Source organism: Melopsittacus undulatus, chromosome 27 (assembly GCF_012275295.1).
Source record: "Melopsittacus undulatus isolate bMelUnd1 chromosome 27, bMelUnd1.mat.Z, whole genome shotgun sequence".
NCBI lineage: Eukaryota > Metazoa > Chordata > Aves > Psittaciformes > Psittaculidae > Melopsittacus > Melopsittacus undulatus.
The window spans coordinates 827,849-845,531 of NC_047553.1; the positions used below are offsets into that span (position 1 = coordinate 827,849).

General features: G+C 54.6%; 1 protein-coding gene across 1 annotated transcript in view; it reads left to right on the forward strand.

The window, feature by feature from the left end:
- The window catches only part of POLD1 (DNA polymerase delta 1, catalytic subunit), a 32,647-nt gene extending 15,940 nt beyond the window's left edge, over nucleotides 1-16,707 (forward strand). The window contains exons 13-26 of the mRNA XM_034072404.1: nucleotides 556-644; nucleotides 1,262-1,378; nucleotides 2,138-2,251; nucleotides 3,479-3,626; nucleotides 5,151-5,246; nucleotides 5,920-6,057; nucleotides 7,318-7,493; nucleotides 9,179-9,331; nucleotides 10,919-11,021; nucleotides 11,780-11,912; nucleotides 13,483-13,599; nucleotides 14,677-14,729; nucleotides 15,422-15,519; nucleotides 16,559-16,707. Coding sequence (XP_033928295.1) covers nucleotides 556-644; nucleotides 1,262-1,378; nucleotides 2,138-2,251; nucleotides 3,479-3,626; nucleotides 5,151-5,246; nucleotides 5,920-6,057; nucleotides 7,318-7,493; nucleotides 9,179-9,331; nucleotides 10,919-11,021; nucleotides 11,780-11,912; nucleotides 13,483-13,599; nucleotides 14,677-14,729; nucleotides 15,422-15,519; nucleotides 16,559-16,655 — 1,632 coding nt within the window. The 3' untranslated portion in view covers nucleotides 16,656-16,707. The remainder of the gene's footprint in view (nucleotides 1-555; nucleotides 645-1,261; nucleotides 1,379-2,137; nucleotides 2,252-3,478; nucleotides 3,627-5,150; nucleotides 5,247-5,919; nucleotides 6,058-7,317; nucleotides 7,494-9,178; nucleotides 9,332-10,918; nucleotides 11,022-11,779; nucleotides 11,913-13,482; nucleotides 13,600-14,676; nucleotides 14,730-15,421; nucleotides 15,520-16,558) is intronic.
- Nucleotides 16,708-17,683: the final 976 nt, after the last annotated feature.

Here is a 17,683-nt window from a genome sequence, read left to right on the forward strand (position 1 = left end):
TCTCAATGGGGACATTGCGTTCTCAATGGGGGCAGTGGGTTCTCAATGGGGGCAATGGGTTATCAATGGGGGCAGTAGTTATCAATGGGGACATTGGGTTATCAATGGTGATATTGGATTATCAATGGGGGCTATGGGTTATCAATGGAGACAGTGGGTTATCAATGGGGACATTGGGTTATCAATGGGGACATTGGGTTTTCAATGGGGACAGTGGTTATCAATGGGGGCAGTGGTTATCAATGGGGGCTATAGGTTATCAATGAGGACATTCGGTTATCAATGGGGGCAGTGGTTATCAATTGGGACAGTGGTTATCAATGGGGCAGCGGTTATCAATGGGGACATTGGGTTCTCAATGGGGGCAGTGGTTATCTATGGGGACAGTGATTATCAATGGGGACAGTGGGTTATCAATGGGACATTGGGTTCTCAATGGGGACATTGGGTTCTCAATGGGGGCAGTAGTTATCAATGAGGACATTGTGTTCTCAATGGGGGCGAGGGGTGCACAGGGGTCACCTGTGGGTGTCTGACCCCCATCTATGGGGCCAGGCCATGCGCGAGGATCTCCTGATGCCAGTGGTGAAGGTCGAGGGGGGGGAGGACTACGAGGGAGCCACAGTGATCGAGCCCCTCAAGGGGTGAGTGTGGGGCTGAGCCCCCATTGACCCCCATTGAAACCCATTGAAACCCATTGCCCCCATTGACCACCATTGACTCCCATTGAAACCCGTTACCCCCATTGAAACCCATTGCCCCATTACCCCCATTGCCCCATTGCCCCCATTGCCCCCATTACCCCCATTACCCTCATTGACACCATTACCCCCATTGACACCATTACCCCCATTCCCCCCATTACACCATTATCCCCATTACCCCCATTACCCCCATTCCCCCCATTACCCCATTACCCCCATTACCCCCATTACCCCCATTACCCCCATTACCCCATTACCCCCATTACCCCCATTACCCCCATTACACCATTACCCCCATTATCCCCATTACCCCCATTACCCCCATTACCCCATTACCCCCATTACCCCCATTGCCCCTATTACCCCTTTACCCCCATTGCCCCCATTACCCCCATTACCCCATTACCCCCATTACCCCCATTGCCCCTATTACCCCTTTACCCCCATTGCCCCCATTACCCCCATTGACCCCATTTCCCCCATTACCCCCATTGCCCCTATTACCCCATTACCCCCATTACCCCCATTACCCCCATTACCCCCATTTTCCCCCACAGGTACTACGACGTGCCCATTGTGACTCTGGACTTCTGCTCCCTGTACCCGTCCATCATGATGGCTCATAACCTGTGCTATAGCACCCTGCTGCCTCCGGGGGGCGTGCAGCGCTTCGGGTACGGCAATGGGGGTACCCACAGCCTACATCCCATATCCCACATCCCACATCCCATATCCCATATCCCATATCCCACATCCCACATCCCATATCCCATATCCCACATCCCATATCCCATATCCCATACTCCATATCCCACATCCCATATCCCATATCCCACATCCCATATCCCATATCCCATACTCCATATCCAACATCCCATATCCCACATCCCACATCCCATATCCCATATCCCACATCCCATATCCCATACCCCATACCCCATACCCCATATCCCATACCCCATATCCCACATCCCACATCCCATACCCCATATCCCATATCCCATATCCCACATCCCACATCCCATACCCCATATCCCATACCCCACATCCCATACCCCATATCCCATATCCCATATCCCACATCCCATATCCCATACCCCATATCCCATACCCCATATCCCATACCCCATATCCCATACCCCATACCCCATATCCCATATCCCACACCCCATATCCCATATACCCCATTTCCCATACCCCATATCCCATACCCCATACCCCATATCCCATATCCCATATCCCATATCCCACACCCCATATCCCATATACCCCATATCCCATATCCCATACTCCATATCCCATATCCCATATCCCACACCCCATATCCCATATACCCCATATCCCATACCCCATATCCCATACCCCATATCCCATACCCCATATCCCATACCCCATATACCCCACCCCCCATCTCCATCCCTGTCTCCCCCCAGGTTGGGCCCCACTGATTACATCCGGACACCCTCCGGGGATCTCTTTGTCACTTCCGGGGTGCGCCGAGGGCTGCTGCCGAGGGTGCTGGAGGGGCTGCTGGAGGCCAGGAGCAGGTGGGGGCTATGGGGGCTATGGGGCTATGGGGCTCTATGGTCTCTATGGTCTCTATGGGGCTCTATGGTCTCTATGGTCTCTATGGGCTCTATGGTCTCTATGGTCTCTATGGGTCTCTATGGTCTCTATGGGCTCTATGGGCTCTATGGTCTCTATGGGCTCTATGGTCTCTATGGGTCTCTATGGTCTCTATGGTCTCTATGGTCTCTATAGTCTCTATGGTCTCTATGGTCTCTATGGTCTCTATAGTCTCTATGGTCTCTATGGTCTCTATGGGTCTCTATGGGTCTCTATGGGTCTCTATGGTCTCTATGGTCTCTATGGTCTCTATGGTCTCTACGGTCTCTATGGGTCTCTATGGTCTCTATGGTCTCTATGCTCTCTATGGTCTCTATGGTCTCTATGGTCTCTATGGTCTCTATGGTCTCTATGGTCTCTATGCTCTCTATGGTCTCTATGGTCTCTATGCTCTCTATGGTCTCTATGGTCTCTATGGGTCTCTATGGTCTCTATGGTCTCTATGGTCTCTATGGTCTCTATGGTCTCTATGGTCTCTATGTCTCTCTGGTCTCTATGGTCTCTATGTCTCTCTGGTCTCTATGGGTCTCTATGGTCTCTATGGTCTCTACGGTCTCTATGGGTCTCTATGGTCTCTATGGTCTCTATGCTCTCTATGGTCTCTATGGTCTCTATGGTCTCTATGGTCTCTATGGTCTCTATGGTCTCTATGTCTCTCTGGTCTCTATGGTCTCTATGGTCTCTATGGTCTCTATGGGTCTCTCTGGTCTCTCTGGTCTCTATGGTCTCTATGGTCTCTATGGTCTCTCTGGTCTCTATGGGTCTCTATGGTCTCTATGGTCTCTATGGTCTCTATGTCTCTCTGGTCTCTATGGTCTCTATGGTCTCTATGGTCTCTCTGGTCTCTATGGGTCTCTATGGTCTCTATGGTCTCTATGGTCTCTATGTCTCTCTGGTCTCTATGGTCTCTATGGTCTCTATGGTCTCTATGGTCTCTATGGTCTCTATGGTCTCTATGTCTCTCTGGTCTCTATGGTCTCTATGGTCTCTATGGTCTCTATGGGTCTCTCTGGTCTCTCTGGTCTCTATGGTCTCTATGGTCTCTATGGTCTCTATGGGTCTCTATGGGTCTCTATGGGTCTCTATGGGTCTCTATGGGTCTCTATGTCTCTATGGTCTCTATGGTCTCTATGGTCTCTATGTCACAGGGTGAAGCAGGAGCTGGCTCAGGAGCAGGATGTGTTCCGCCGTCAGGTCCTCCACGGTCGGCAGATGGCGCTCAAGGTCAGCGCCAACTCTGTCTATGGCTTCACTGGGGCACAGGCTGGGAAACTGCCGTGCCTGGAGGTCAGCCAGGTGAGACCAGGGCACACATGGGGACACATAGGGACCCATAGGGACCCATTGAACCCATAGGGATCCATAGGGACCCATAGGGATCCATAGCACCCATAGAGCCCCATAGCACCCCATAGAGCCCCGTAGAACCCATAGCGCCCCATAGCACCCATAGCGCCCCATATCACTCCATAGTACCCATAGTGCCCCATAGTGCCCCATAGCACTCAATAGCACCCCATTGAGCCCCATAGCCCCCATAGCAGCCATAACACCCATAGCACCCCATAGCACCCCATAGCACTCCATAATACCCATAGTGCCCCATAGTGCCCCATAGCACTCCATAATACCCATAGTGCCCCATAGTGCCCCATAGCACCCAATAGCACCCCATAGAGCCCCATAGCACTCCACAGTACCCATAGTGCCCCATAGCACCCCATAGTACCCCATAGCACCCCATAGTACCCCATAGCGCCCCATAGCCCCCATAGCCCCCATAGCCCCATAGCCCCCATAGCCCCCATAGCCCCCATACCCCCATAGCCCCCATAGCCCCATAGCCCCCATACCCCCATAGCCCCATAGCCCCCATAGCCCCCATAGCCCCATAGCCCTCATAGCCCCCATAGCCCCATAGCCCCCATAGCCCCATAGCCCCCATAGCCCCCATAGCCCCATAGCCCCCATAGCCCCATAGCCCCCATAGCCCCATAGAGCCCCATAGCCCCATAGAGCCCCCATACCCCCCATAGCCCCATAGCCCCCATAGCCCCCATAGCCCCATACCCCCCATACCCCCCATAGCCCCCATAGTTCCCATTCCCGCCCATAGCCCCATAGCCCCCATACCCCCATAGCCCCATAGCCCCATAGCCCCCATAGCCCCATAGCCCCATAGCCCCATATCCCCCATAGCCCCATAGCCCCATAGTGCCCCATAGCCCCCATAGCCCCATAGCCCCATAGCCCCATAGCCCCCATAGCCCCATAGCCCCATAGCCCCCATAACCCCCATAGCCCCATAGCCCCATAGCCCCCATAGCCCCATAGCCCCCATAGCCCCCATAGCCCCCATAGCCCACATAGCCCCATAGCCCCCATAGCCCCATATCCCCCATAGCCCCCATATCCCCCATAGCCCCCATATCCCCCATAGCCCCATAGCCCCATAGCCCCCATAGCCCCCATAGCCCCCATAGCCCCATAGCCCCCATAGCCCCCATAGCCCCCATAGCCCCATAGCCCCATAGCCCCATAGAGCCCCATAGCCCCCATAGCCCCATAGAGCCCCATAGCCCCCATAGCCCCCATAGCCCCCATAGCCCCATAGCCCCCATAGCCCCATAGACACCCCATAGAGCCCCATAGCCCCCATAGCCCCCATAGCCCCCATAGCCCCATAGCCCCATAGCCCCCATAGCCCCCATAGCCCCATAGCCCCATAGCCCCTATAGCCCCCATAGCCCCATAGCCCCCATAGCCCCCATAGCCCCATAGACACCCCATAGAGTCCCATATCATCCCTCTGTGCCCCAGAGTGTTACAGCCTTCGGGCGCCAGATGATCGAACGCACCAAGCAGCTGATCGAGGAGAGATACTGCCTGAGGCAGGGGTACCCTGCGGACGCCAAGGTGGGGATGGGGGTAGGGGGGGATGGGGGGGCTATGAGGGGGTATATAGGGGGCTATAGGGGTCTATAGGGGTCTATAGGAGGGTCTATAGGGGACTATAGGGGGCTATATGCAGAGTCTATAAGGGGGTCTATAGGGGGCTATAGGGTTGGTCTATAGGGGGAGTCTATAGGAGGGTCTATAGGGGACTATAGGGGGTCTATAGGGGGAGTCTATAGGGGGTCCATAGGGTTGGTCTATAGGGGGGGCTATAGGGGGCTATAGGGGTCTATAGGGTTGGTCTATAGGGGGGACTATATTGGGCTATAGGGGTCTATAGTGGGAGTCTATAGGCTGGTCTATAGGGGTCTATAGGGTTGGTCTATAAGTGGGTCTATAGGGGGAGTCTATAGGGGTCTATAGGGTTGGTCTATAGAGGAGTCTATAGGGGTGTATAGGGGTCTATAGGGTTGGTCTATAGGGGTGTCTATAGGGGTCTATAGGGGTCTATAGGGTTGGTCTTTAGGGGTGTGTATAGGGGGCTATAGGGGTCTATGGGGGGGCTATAGGGGGGTCTATAGGGGGCTATAGGGGTCTATAGGGGGAGTCTATGGGGGGTTTACAGGGGGCTATAAGGCTCTATATGGTTGGTCTATAGGGGGCTATGAAGGTCTATGTCTCTCCTCCCCTCTAGGTGGTCTATGGGGACACGGACTCGGTCATGTGCCGCCTGGGGGTGACCTCGGTGGCCGAGGCCATGACCCTGGGTCAGGAGGTCGCGACCTGGGTGTCCCAGCACTTCCCAGCCCCCATCCGGCTGCAGTTCGAGAAGGTGATGGGGGGGGGGGGGTCAATGGGGGTCAATGGGGGTCAATGGGGTCAATGGGGGTCAATGGGGGGTATGGGGCTATAGGTGTCTATGGGTGCCTATGGGTGTCTCTATGTTCCCTATGGGTGCCTATATGTTCTCTATAGGTGTCTGTAGGTGTCTATAGGTGTCTCTATAGGTGTCTAGGTGTCTATAAGTGTCTCTATAGGTGTCTATGGGTATCTATAGGTGTCTCTATAGGTGTCTAGGTGTCTATAGGTGTCTATAGGTGTCTCTATAGGTGTCTCTATAGGTGTCTATAGGTGTCTCTAGGTGTCTCTATATGTCCCTATAGGTGTACTGGCCATACCTGCTCATCAGTAAGAAGCGCTAGAGGTGTCTATAGGTGTCTATAGGTCTCTATAGGTGTCTCTATATGTCCCTATAGGTGTACTGGCCATACCTGCTCATCAGTAAGAAGCGCTATAGGTGTCTCTAGGTGTCTCTATATGTCCCTATAGGTGTACTGGCCATACCTGCTCATCAGTAAGAAGCGCTATAGGTGTCTCTAGGTGTCTCTATATGTCCCTATAGGTGTACTGGCCATACCTGCTCATCAGTAAGAAGCGCTATAGGTGTCTCTAGGTGTCTCTATATGTCCCTATAGGTGTACTGGCCATACCTGCTCATCAGTAAGAAGCGCTATAGGTGTCTCTATATGTCCCTATAGGTGTACTGGCCATACCTGCTCATCAGTAAGAAGCGCTATAGGTGTCTCTATATGTCCCTATAGGTGTACTGGCCATACCTGCTCATCAGTAAGAAGCGCTAGAGGTGTCTCTATATGTCCCTATAGGTGTACTGGCCATACCTGCTCATCAGTAAGAAGCGCTATAGGTGTCTCTATATGTCCCTATAGGTGTACTGGCCATACCTGCTCATCAGTAAGAAGCGCTATAGGTGTCTATAGGTGTCTCTAGGTGTCTCTATATGTCCCTATAGGTGTACTGGCCATACCTGCTCATCAGTAAGAAGTGCTATAGGTGTCTATAGGTGTCTCTAGGTGTCTCTATATGTCCCTATAGGTGTACTGGCCATACCTGCTCATCAGTAAGAAGCGCTATAGGTGTCTCTATATGTCCCTATAGGTGTACTGGCCATACCTGCTCATCAGTAAGAAGCGCTATAGGTGTCTCTAGGTGTCTCTATATGTCCCTATAGGTGTACTGGCCATACCTGCTCATCAGTAAGAAGCGCTATAGGTGTCTCTATATGTCCCTATAGGTGTACTGGCCATACCTGCTCATCAGTAAGAAGCGCTATGCTGGCCTGTGTTACTCCTCCAGCCCGGAGGTCTCAGATGGGTTGGACTGTAAGGGGCTGGAGGCCGTGAGGAGAGACAACTGCCCCTTGGTGGCCAATGTGGTGACTGCCTGTCTGCAGAGGCTGCTGCTGCACCGGTGGGACAGGGGGCTCTATGGGGATCTATGGGTCTCTATGGTCTCTATGGTCTCTATGGTCTCTATGGTCTCTATGGTCTCTATGGGTCTCTATGGTCTCTATGGTCTCTATGGTCTCTATGGGCTCTATGGTCTCTGTGGGTCTCTATGGGCTATATGGGCTCTATGCTCTCTATGGTCTCTATGGGCTCTATGTGTCTCTATGGTCTCTATGGGCTCTATGGTCTCTATGGGCTCTATGGGCTCTATGGTCTCTATGGGTCTCTATGGGTCTCTATGGTCTCTATGGGCTCTATGGTCTCTATGGGCTCTATGGTCTCTATGTCTCTATGGTCTCTATGGGCTCTATGGTCTCTATGGTCTCTATGGGCTCTATGGGCTCTATGGTCTCTATGGGTCTCTATGGGCTCTATGGTCTCTATGGGCTCTATGGTCTCTATGGTCTCTATGGGCTCTATGGGCTCTATGGTCTCTATGGGTCTCTATGGGCTCTATGGTCTCTATGGGCTCTATGGTCTCTATGGTCTCTATGGGCTCTATGGGCTCTATGGGCTCTATGGTCTCTATGGGCTCTATGGGCTCTATGGGCTCTATGGTCTCTATGGGTCTCTATGGTCTCTATGGGCTCTATGGTCTCTATGGTCTCTATGTCTCTATGGTCTCTATGGGCTCTATGGGTCTCTATGGTCTCTATGGATCTCTATGGTCTCTATGGTCTCTATGGTCTCTATAGTCTCTATGGTCTCTATGGTCTCTATGGTCTCTATAGTCTCTATGGTCTCTATGGGTCTCTATGGTCTCTATGGTCTCTATGGTCTCTATGGGTCTCTATGGTCTCTATGGTCTCTATGGTCTCTATGGTCTCTATGGGTCTCTATGGTCTCTATGGTCTCTATGGTCTCTATGGTCTCTATGGGTCTCTATGGTCTCTATGGTCTCTATGGTCTCTATGGTCTCTATGTCTCTATGGTCTCTATGGTCTCTATGGGGCTCTATGGGTCTCTATGGTCTCTATTGTCTCTATGGTCTCTATGGTCTCTATGGTCTCTATGTCTCTATGGTCTCTATGGGTCTCTATGGTCTCTATGGGTCTCTATGGGTCTCTATGTGTCTCTATGGGTCTCTATTGTCTCTATGGGTCTCTATGGTCTCTATGGTCTCTATGGTCTCTATGGTCTCTATGGTCTCTATGTCTCTATGGTCTCTATGGTCTCTATGGTCTCTATGGGTCTCTATGGGTCTCTATGTGTCTCTATGGGTCTCTATGGTCTCTATGGGTCTCTATGGTCTCTATGGTCTCTATGGTCTCTATGGGTCTCTATGGTCTCTATGGTCTCTATGGGTCTCTATGGTCTCTATGGGTCCCTATGGGTCTCTATGGTCTCTATGGTCTCTATGTCTCTATGGTCTCTATGGTCTCTATGGTCTCTCTGGTCCCTATGTCTCTATGGGTCTCTATGGTCTCTATTGTCTCTATGGTCTCTATGGTCTCTATGTCTCTATGGTCTCTATGGTCTCTATGGTCTCTATGGGTCCCTATGGGTCTCTATGGTCTCTATGGTCTCTATGGTCTCTATGGGTCCCTATGGGTCTCTATGGTCTCTATGGTCTCTATGTCTCTATGGTCTCTATGGTCTCTATGGTCTCTCTGGTCTCTCTATCTCTATGTCTCTATGTGTACACAGTGACCCGGCCGGTGCAGTCCTCCACGCGCAGGAGGTGATCTCAGACCTGCTGTGTGACCGGTTGGATCTGTCCCAGCTGGTGATCACCAAGGAGCTCACACGCTCAGACAGCGAGTACAGTGCACCCCAGGCTCACGTGCGGCTGGCGCAGCGGTGAGAGCGCCCCCTGCCGCCGGACCTCCTGCACGCACCTATGGACATCCCCTATAGACACCCACTATGGACAACCACTATGGACACACCCTATGCACCCCTATGGACACCCCTATAGACACCCACTATGGACACCCACTATGGACACCCCCTATGGACACCCCCTATGGACCCCCCATAGGGACACCTATGGACACCCCCTGTAGACACCCACTATGGACACCCCCTATGGACATCCATTATAGACACCCCCTATGGACACCCACTATGCACAGTCCCTATGGACCCCTAGAGACACCCCCTATAGACACCCACTATGGACACTCGTTATAGACACCCCCTATGGACCCCTATAGACATCCCCTATAGACGCCCACTATGGACACCCACTATGGATACCCCCTATGGACACCCTCTATGGACCCCTATAGACATCCACTATGGACACTCCCTATGGACATCCATTATAGGAACCCCCTATAGACACCCCCTATGGACACCCCCCTATGGACCCCTTGGACACCCCCTATAGACACCCACTATGGACCCCTATAGACACCCCCTATGGACACCCCCCTATGGACCCCTTGGACACCCCCTATGGACACCCATTATGGACCCCTATAGACATCCACTATGGACACTCCCTATGGACATCCATTATAGACACCCACTATGGATACACGTTATAGGCACCCCCTATGGATATCGCCTATGGATATCCATTATAGACAGACACCCCCTATGGACACCCTCTATGGACACCCATTATAGACACCCCCTATGTACAACCCCTATGGAACCCTAGAGACATCCCCTATAGACACCCCCTATGGACATCCATTATTGACCCCCCCTATGGACATCCATTATTGACCCCCCCTATGGACACCCATTATAGACACCCCCTATGGACACCCATTATAGACAACCCCTATGGACACCCCCTATGGACACCCATCATAGACACCCCCTATGGACCCCTATAGACCCCCTATGATACCCCCTATGGACCCCTACAGACAGCCCCTATGGACACCCGTTATAGGCATCCCCTATGGGACACCTCCTATAGACACCCGCTATAGACTCCTATGGCCACCCTCTATGGACCCCTATAGACCCCCTATGATACCCCCTTTGGACCCTTATAGACACCCCCTGTAGACCCTTAGAGACACCCCCTATAGACACCCGCTATAGACTCCTATGGCCACCCTCTATGGACCCCTATAGACCCCCTATGATACCTCCTATGGACACCTATAGACATCACCTATAGACACCCCCTGTAGCCACCCCCTATAGACCTCCCCTGTAGATCCCTTATACACCCCCTCTAGACCTCCACTGACACCCCCATAGACACCCCCTATAGACCACCATTGACATCTCCATTGACCCCCCCATAGACACCCCCTATAGACCACCATTGACATCTCCATTGACACCCCCTATAGACATCCCATAGATCCCTATAGACCCCGAGAGTCACCCCCTATAGCACCCCCATAGACCCCCATTGACCTCCCTATTGATGCCCATTGACCCCCCATAGACCCCTATAGCCCCTATTGCCCCCCATAGGATGCGTCAGCGGGACCCCGGCAGTGCCCCTGCCCTGGGTGACCGTGTCCCATATGTCATCGTCACCGGGGCCAAGGGGGCAGCCGCTTACACCAGGTCTGAGGTGGGTCCATAGGGGACAATGGGGAATGGGGCCCCATAGGGGTCAATGGGGAGTGGGTTCCATTGGGGTCAATGGGAGCAGGCTCCATTCATGTCAATGGGGAGCGGGTTCCATTCATGTCAATGGGAGCGGGTTCCATTGGGGTCAATGGGAGTGGGTTCCATTGGGGTCAATGGGAGCAGGCTCCATTTATGTCAATGGGGAGCGGGTTCCATTGGGGTCAATGGGAGTGGGTTCCATTGGGGTCAATGGGAGTGGGTTCCATTGGGGTCAATGGGGAATGGGTCCCATTGAGGTCAATGGGGAATGGGTCCCCATAGGGGTCAATGGGGAACGGGCTCCATTGGGGTCAATGGGAGCGGGTTCCATTGAGGTCAGTGGGGAATGGGTTCCATTGGGGTCAATGGGAGCGGGCTCCATTCATTGCAATGGGAGTAGGCTCCATTCATGTCAATGGGAGTGGGTTCCATTGGGGTCAATGGGGAATGATGGGGAATGAGTCCCATTGATGTCAATGGGAGCGGGCTCCATTCATTTCAATGGGGAGCGGGCTCCATTGGGGTCAATGGGGAGTGGGCTCCATTGGGGTCAATGGGGAATGAGTCCCATTGGGTTCAATGGGGAGTGGGTTCCATTGATGGAAATGGTGAGCGGGCTCCATTGAGGTCAATGGTGAATGAGTCCCATTGGTGTCAATGGGGAATGAGTCCCATTGAGGTCAATGTGTGGGGTGACCCCAAACCCTCTGTGTCCCCCAGGACCCCATCTATGCCCTGGAGCACAACCTGCCCATTGACAGCCGCTATTACCTGGAGCAGCAGTTGGCCAAGCCCCTGCTGCGCATCTTTGAGCCCATCCTGGGGGAGGGCCGGGCCGAGAGCATCCTGCTCAGTGAGGACACCACAAACACCCTAAAAACAGCACCAAAACACCCCAAAAACAGCCCAAAACAGCCCAAAAACAGCACCAAAACACCCTGAAACAGCCCAAAAACACCCTGAAACCACCCGGAAACACCCCCAAACAGCCCAAAACACCCCAAAACAGCCCCAAACCACCCTGAAACAGCCCCAAAATACCCCAAACCAGCCCCAAATACCCCAAAATGGGTGAATGGGACCCCCGAAAATGGGATCTGGGGACCCCAGTAGGAGGGTCCTCCCCATTTAACTCTATGGGAGGGTGCCCATTGAACCCAATGGGGGTGGGATTGGGGGGGTCCCCTTTGTAATCCAATGGGGGGGTCATTGGGGCATCCCCTTTGTAACCCAATGGGGGGGAGGTCACTGGGGGGTCCCCATTGAAAGCAATGGGGGGGTTCCCCCTTTATAACCCATTGGGGAGGGATCCCCCCTTTATAACCCAATGGGGGGTCATTGGGACGGTCCCCACTTTATAACCCATTGGGGGGGGGGTCATTGGGGGGGTCTCCCCTCTATAACCCAATGGGGAGGTTATTGGGGCATCCCCTTTGTAACCCAATGAGGGGGAGGTCACTGGGGGGTTCCCATTGAAAGCAATGGGGGGATCCCCCCTTTATAACCCCGTGGGGGGTGGGGTCATAGTGGGGTCCGCCCCCCATTGACCCCAATGGGGGGGGATCCCCCCTTTATAACCCATGGGGGCGTTATTGGGGGGGGGTCTCCCCTTTACAACCCAATGGGGGTCCCCCCATTCACCCCAATGGGGGGGGATTCCCCCTTTATAACCCAATGGGGGGTCATTGGGGAGGTCTCCCCTCTATAACCCAATGGGGGGGTCCCCCCTTTATAACCCAATGGAGGGGTTCATTGGGGGGGTCTCCCCTCTATAACCCAATGGGGGTGCCCCCCTTTATTACCCTATGGGGGGCTCCCCATTAACCCTAATGGGGAGGGGATCCCCCCTTTATAACCCATGGGGAGGTTATTGGGGGGGGTCTCCCCTTTACAACCCAATGGGGGGCTCCCCATTAACCCCAATGGGGGGGATCCCCCCTTTGTAACCCATTGGGGGGGTCATTCGGGGGGTCCCCCTTTATAACCCAATGGGGGGGAGGTCACTGGGGGGTCCCCATTGAAAGCAATGGGGGGATCCCCCCTTTACAACCCAATGGGGGGGGATCCCCCCTTTATAAGGCAATGGGGACTCCCCATTGACCCCAATGGGGGGGATCCCCCCTTTATAACCCATTGGGGGGGTCCCCCCTTTATAACCCAATGGAGGAGTTCATTGGGGGGGTCCCCCTTTATAGCCCAATGGTGGGGTCCCCCCTTTATAACCTATTGGGGGGGGTCATTGGGGGGGTCTCCCCATTTACTCCAATGGGGGGGATCCCCATTAACCACAATGGGGGGGTCCCCCCTTTATTACCCAATGGGGGGCTCCCCATTTACTCCAATGGGGGGGGTCCCCATTAACCCCAATGGGGGTCCCCCCCATAGACCCCCATGCCCCCCCCCTTGACCTTTGCCCTCCGCAGGGGGGGAGCACACCCGCTGTAAGACGCTGCTGACAGCTCAGCTCGGGGGGGGGCTCATGGCGTTCACCACCCGGAAGAGCAGCTGCGTGGGCTGCCGGGCGGTACTACCGCACCACGGTAGGGGGCGCTGCGGTGCCGTGTCCATAGGGGTCTATGGGACAGGGCAGGGGAACACCCCTCCGTAGGGGAATGGGAGCGTCCAAGGGTGGGCGGTACTACCGCACCACGGTAGGGGGGGATGCTGTGCACTGCCCATAGGGGTCTATGGGACCGGGAGGGTGAACCCCCCCCTTAGCACAATGGGAGTGTCCGAGGGTGGGCGGTACTACCGCACCACGGTAGGGGGGGATGCTGTGCCACGTCCATAGGGGTCTATGGGACCGGGAGGGGGAACCCCCCTCCATAGGGGAATGGGAGTGTCCGAGGGTGGGCTGTGCCATAGAGACACGGGAGGGGGCGCTGCTGTGCGATGCCCATAGGGCTCCATTGTGTGTGTCCCATTGCCCCATAACTGCCCCATAGCTGCCCCATTGCCTCCCATTGCCCCATAACTGCCCTCATTGCCCCCACTGCCCCATAACTGCCCCATTGTCCCCCATTGCCCCATAGCTGCCCCCGTTGCCCCTGTTGCCCCATAAGTTCCCTTATTGCCCCATAACTACCCCCATTGCTCTGTAACTGCCCCCATTGCCCCGTATTGCCCCATAGCTGCCTCCATTGCCCCTTATTGCCCCCATTGCCCCATAACTGCCCCCATTGCCCCATAACTGCCCCCATTGCCCCCCCATTGCCCCATAACTGCCCTCATTGCCCCCACTGCCCCATAGCTGCCCCATTGCCCCCCATTGCCCCATAATTGCCCCCATTGCCCCATAACTGCCCCATTGTCCCACATTGCCCCATAGCTGCCCCATTGCCCCTGTTGCCCCATAACTTCCCTCATTGCCCCTTATTGCCCCATAACTACCCCCATTGCCCCGTAACTGCCCCCATTGCCCCTTATTGCCCCCATTGCCCCATAACTGCCCCCATTGCCCCCCCATTGCCCCATAGCTGCCCCATTGCCCCTTATTGCCCCCATTGCCCCAAAACTGCCCCTATTGCCCCATATTGCCCCATAATTGCCCCCATTGCCTCTTATTGCCCCCATTGCCCCATAGAAGCCTTCATTGTCCCCCATTGTGTCCCCCCCAGGAGCTGTTTGTGACTTCTGCAGCCATCGCCAGGCTGAGCTCTACCAGAAGGAGGTGATGGGGGGCTATAGGGGGGCTATAGGGGGTCTATGGGGGTCTATGGGGGGGCTATAGGGGGTCTATGGGGGTCTATGGGGGGGCTATAGGGATGTATGGGGGGCCTATAGGGGCCTATTGGGGGGCTACAGGGGTCTATGGTGTCTATAAGGGAGTCTATGGGGTGTCTTTAGGAGTCCATGGTATCTGTAGAGTGGTCTATAGGGGCTATAGGGTACTATGGGGTCTATGGTGTCTATAGGGGGGTCTCTGGGGTGGCTATAGGGGTCTATGGGGGGGTCTATAATGCTCCATGATGTCTATAGGTGGGTCTATAGGGGGGATTTAGTGGTATATGGGGTCTATGGGGGGCCTATAGGGGGTCTGTGGCATCTATAGGGGTCTGTGGGGTCTATAGGGGATCTACAGGGGGGGTCTATGGGTTCTATAGGGTCTATAGGGGGTCTATAGGGGTCTATGGGGTCTGTAGAGGTGTATGGGGACTATAAGGGTCTATAGGCGGTCTATAGGGGCATCTACGGGGTCTATAGGGGGGTCTATGGGGGGGTCTATAGGGGGTCTATGGGGCCTGTAGGGGTCTATGGGGTCTATAGGGGGTCTATAGGGTTCTATGGGGTCTATAGGGGTCTATAGGTCTCTATGGGGGGGTCTATGGGTTCCATGGGTCTGCCCCATCTCTGCCCTCACAGGTTGGGGCTCTGGCCACTCTGGAGCTGAGGTTCTCCCGTCTGTGGAGTCAGTGCCAGCGATGCCAGAGCTCAATGCACCAGGATGTGCTGTGCACCAGGTGAGCGCTGGGGGGCGGCACTGAGCACACTGACACCCACTGACACCCATTGACACCCATTGATACACATTGAGATCCATTGATGCCCATTGAGAACCATTGAGACCCATTGATACCCATTGACACCCATTGATACCCATTGAGAGCCATTGATGCCCATTGATGCCCATTGATACCCACTGAGACCCATTGATACCATTGAGAGCCATTGAGAACCACTGAGAGCCATTGAGAACCATTGAGAGCCATTGATACCCATTGAGACCCATTGAGACCCATTGAGACCCATTGATACCCATTGATACCCACGACACCCATTGATACCATTGAGAGCCATTGACACCCATTGATACCCATTGAGAGCCATTGATGACCATTGATGCCCATTGAACCCATTGAGACCATTGAGAACCATTGAGATCCACTGATACCCATTGAGCCCCATTGACACCCATTGAGAACCATTGTCCCCATTAACAGCCACTGAGCCCATGGACCCCATTGACCCCATTGACACCCACAGACACCCACTGAGCCCATTAACACCCATTGGACCCATTGAGCCCATTGAGCCCCTTTGAACCCATTGAACCCCATTGAGAGCTATTGAGCCCCATTTTACCCCATTGAGCCCCATTGAACCCACTGAACCCCATTACCCCCATTACCCCCATTACCCCCATTACCCCCATTACCCCATTACCCCCATTACCCCATTCCCCCATTACCCCCATTACCCCCATTACCCCATTACCCCCATTACCCCATTACCCCCATTACCCCCATTACCCCCATTACCCCATTCCCCCATTACCCCATTACCCCATTACCCCCATTACCCCATTACTCCCATTACCCCCATTCCCCCATTACCCCCATTACCCCATTCCCCCATTACCCCCATTCCCCCCATTCCCCCATTACCCCCATTACCCCCATTACCGCATTACCCCATTACCCCCATTACCCCACTGACCCCATTGCCCCCATTACCCCATTGACCCCCATCCCCCCCCCACTGACCCCTCCCCTCCCCCAGCCGGGACTGCCCCATATTCTACATGCGTCGGAAGGTGCAGAAGGATCTGGATGTGCAGCAGTCGCTGCTGGACAGGTTTGGGGTCCCCTCCTGGTGACCCCAATGACCCCCAATGGGGTCCTGGGCGCAATAAACCCCATACAAGCACATTGGGTCCTATTGATCTATGGGGTACGGGGGGGGCCTATAGAAACACATTGGGGTCCCATTGACCTATGGGGCATGGGGGGGGGCCCATAGAAACACATTGGGGTCCCTTTGATCTATGGGGCGGGGGGGGCCTATAGAAACACATTGGGGTCCCATTGATCTATGGGGCACGGGGGGGGGCTATAGAAACCCATTGGGGTCCTATTGATCTATGGGGCATGGGGGGGGAGGGGGCCCATAGAAACACATTGGGGTCCTATTGATCTATGGGGCTTGGGGGGGGAGGGGGCCCATAGAAACACATTGGGGTCCTATTGATCTATGGGGCTTGGGGGGGGGGGGGGCGCCCCATAGGAACACATGGGGACCCATTGATCTATGGGGCAGGGGAGGGTGCCCCATAGAAACACATTGGGTCCCATTGATCTATGAGGCATGGGGGGGGGGGGCGCCCCATAGGAACACGTGGGGACCCATTGATCTATGGGGCATGGAGGGGCACCCCATAGAAACCCATTGGGGTCCCATTGATCTATGGGGCACGGGGGGGGGTCCTGTGCTCAATAAACCCCATAGAAACACATTGGGGTCCCCTTGATGCCCCATTGAAACCCATTGGGGTCCTATTGACCTATGGGGCATGGGGGGGGAGGGGGCCCATAGAAAACCATTGGGGTCCCATTGATCTATGAGGGGCGGGCGCCCCATAGAAACACATTGGGGTCCTCTTAACCTATGGGGCATGTTGGGGGGGGGCATAGAAACCCATTGGGGACCCATTGATCTATGGGGCATGGGGGGGGGGGGGGCGCCCCATAGAAACCCATTGGGGTCCCCTTGATATATGGGGCATGGGAGTGGGCGCCCCATAGAAACCCATTGGGGTCCTATTGATCTATGGGGCATGGGGGGGCCCATAGAAACCCATTGGGGTCACATTGATGCCCCATAGAAACCCATTGGGGTCCTATTGAT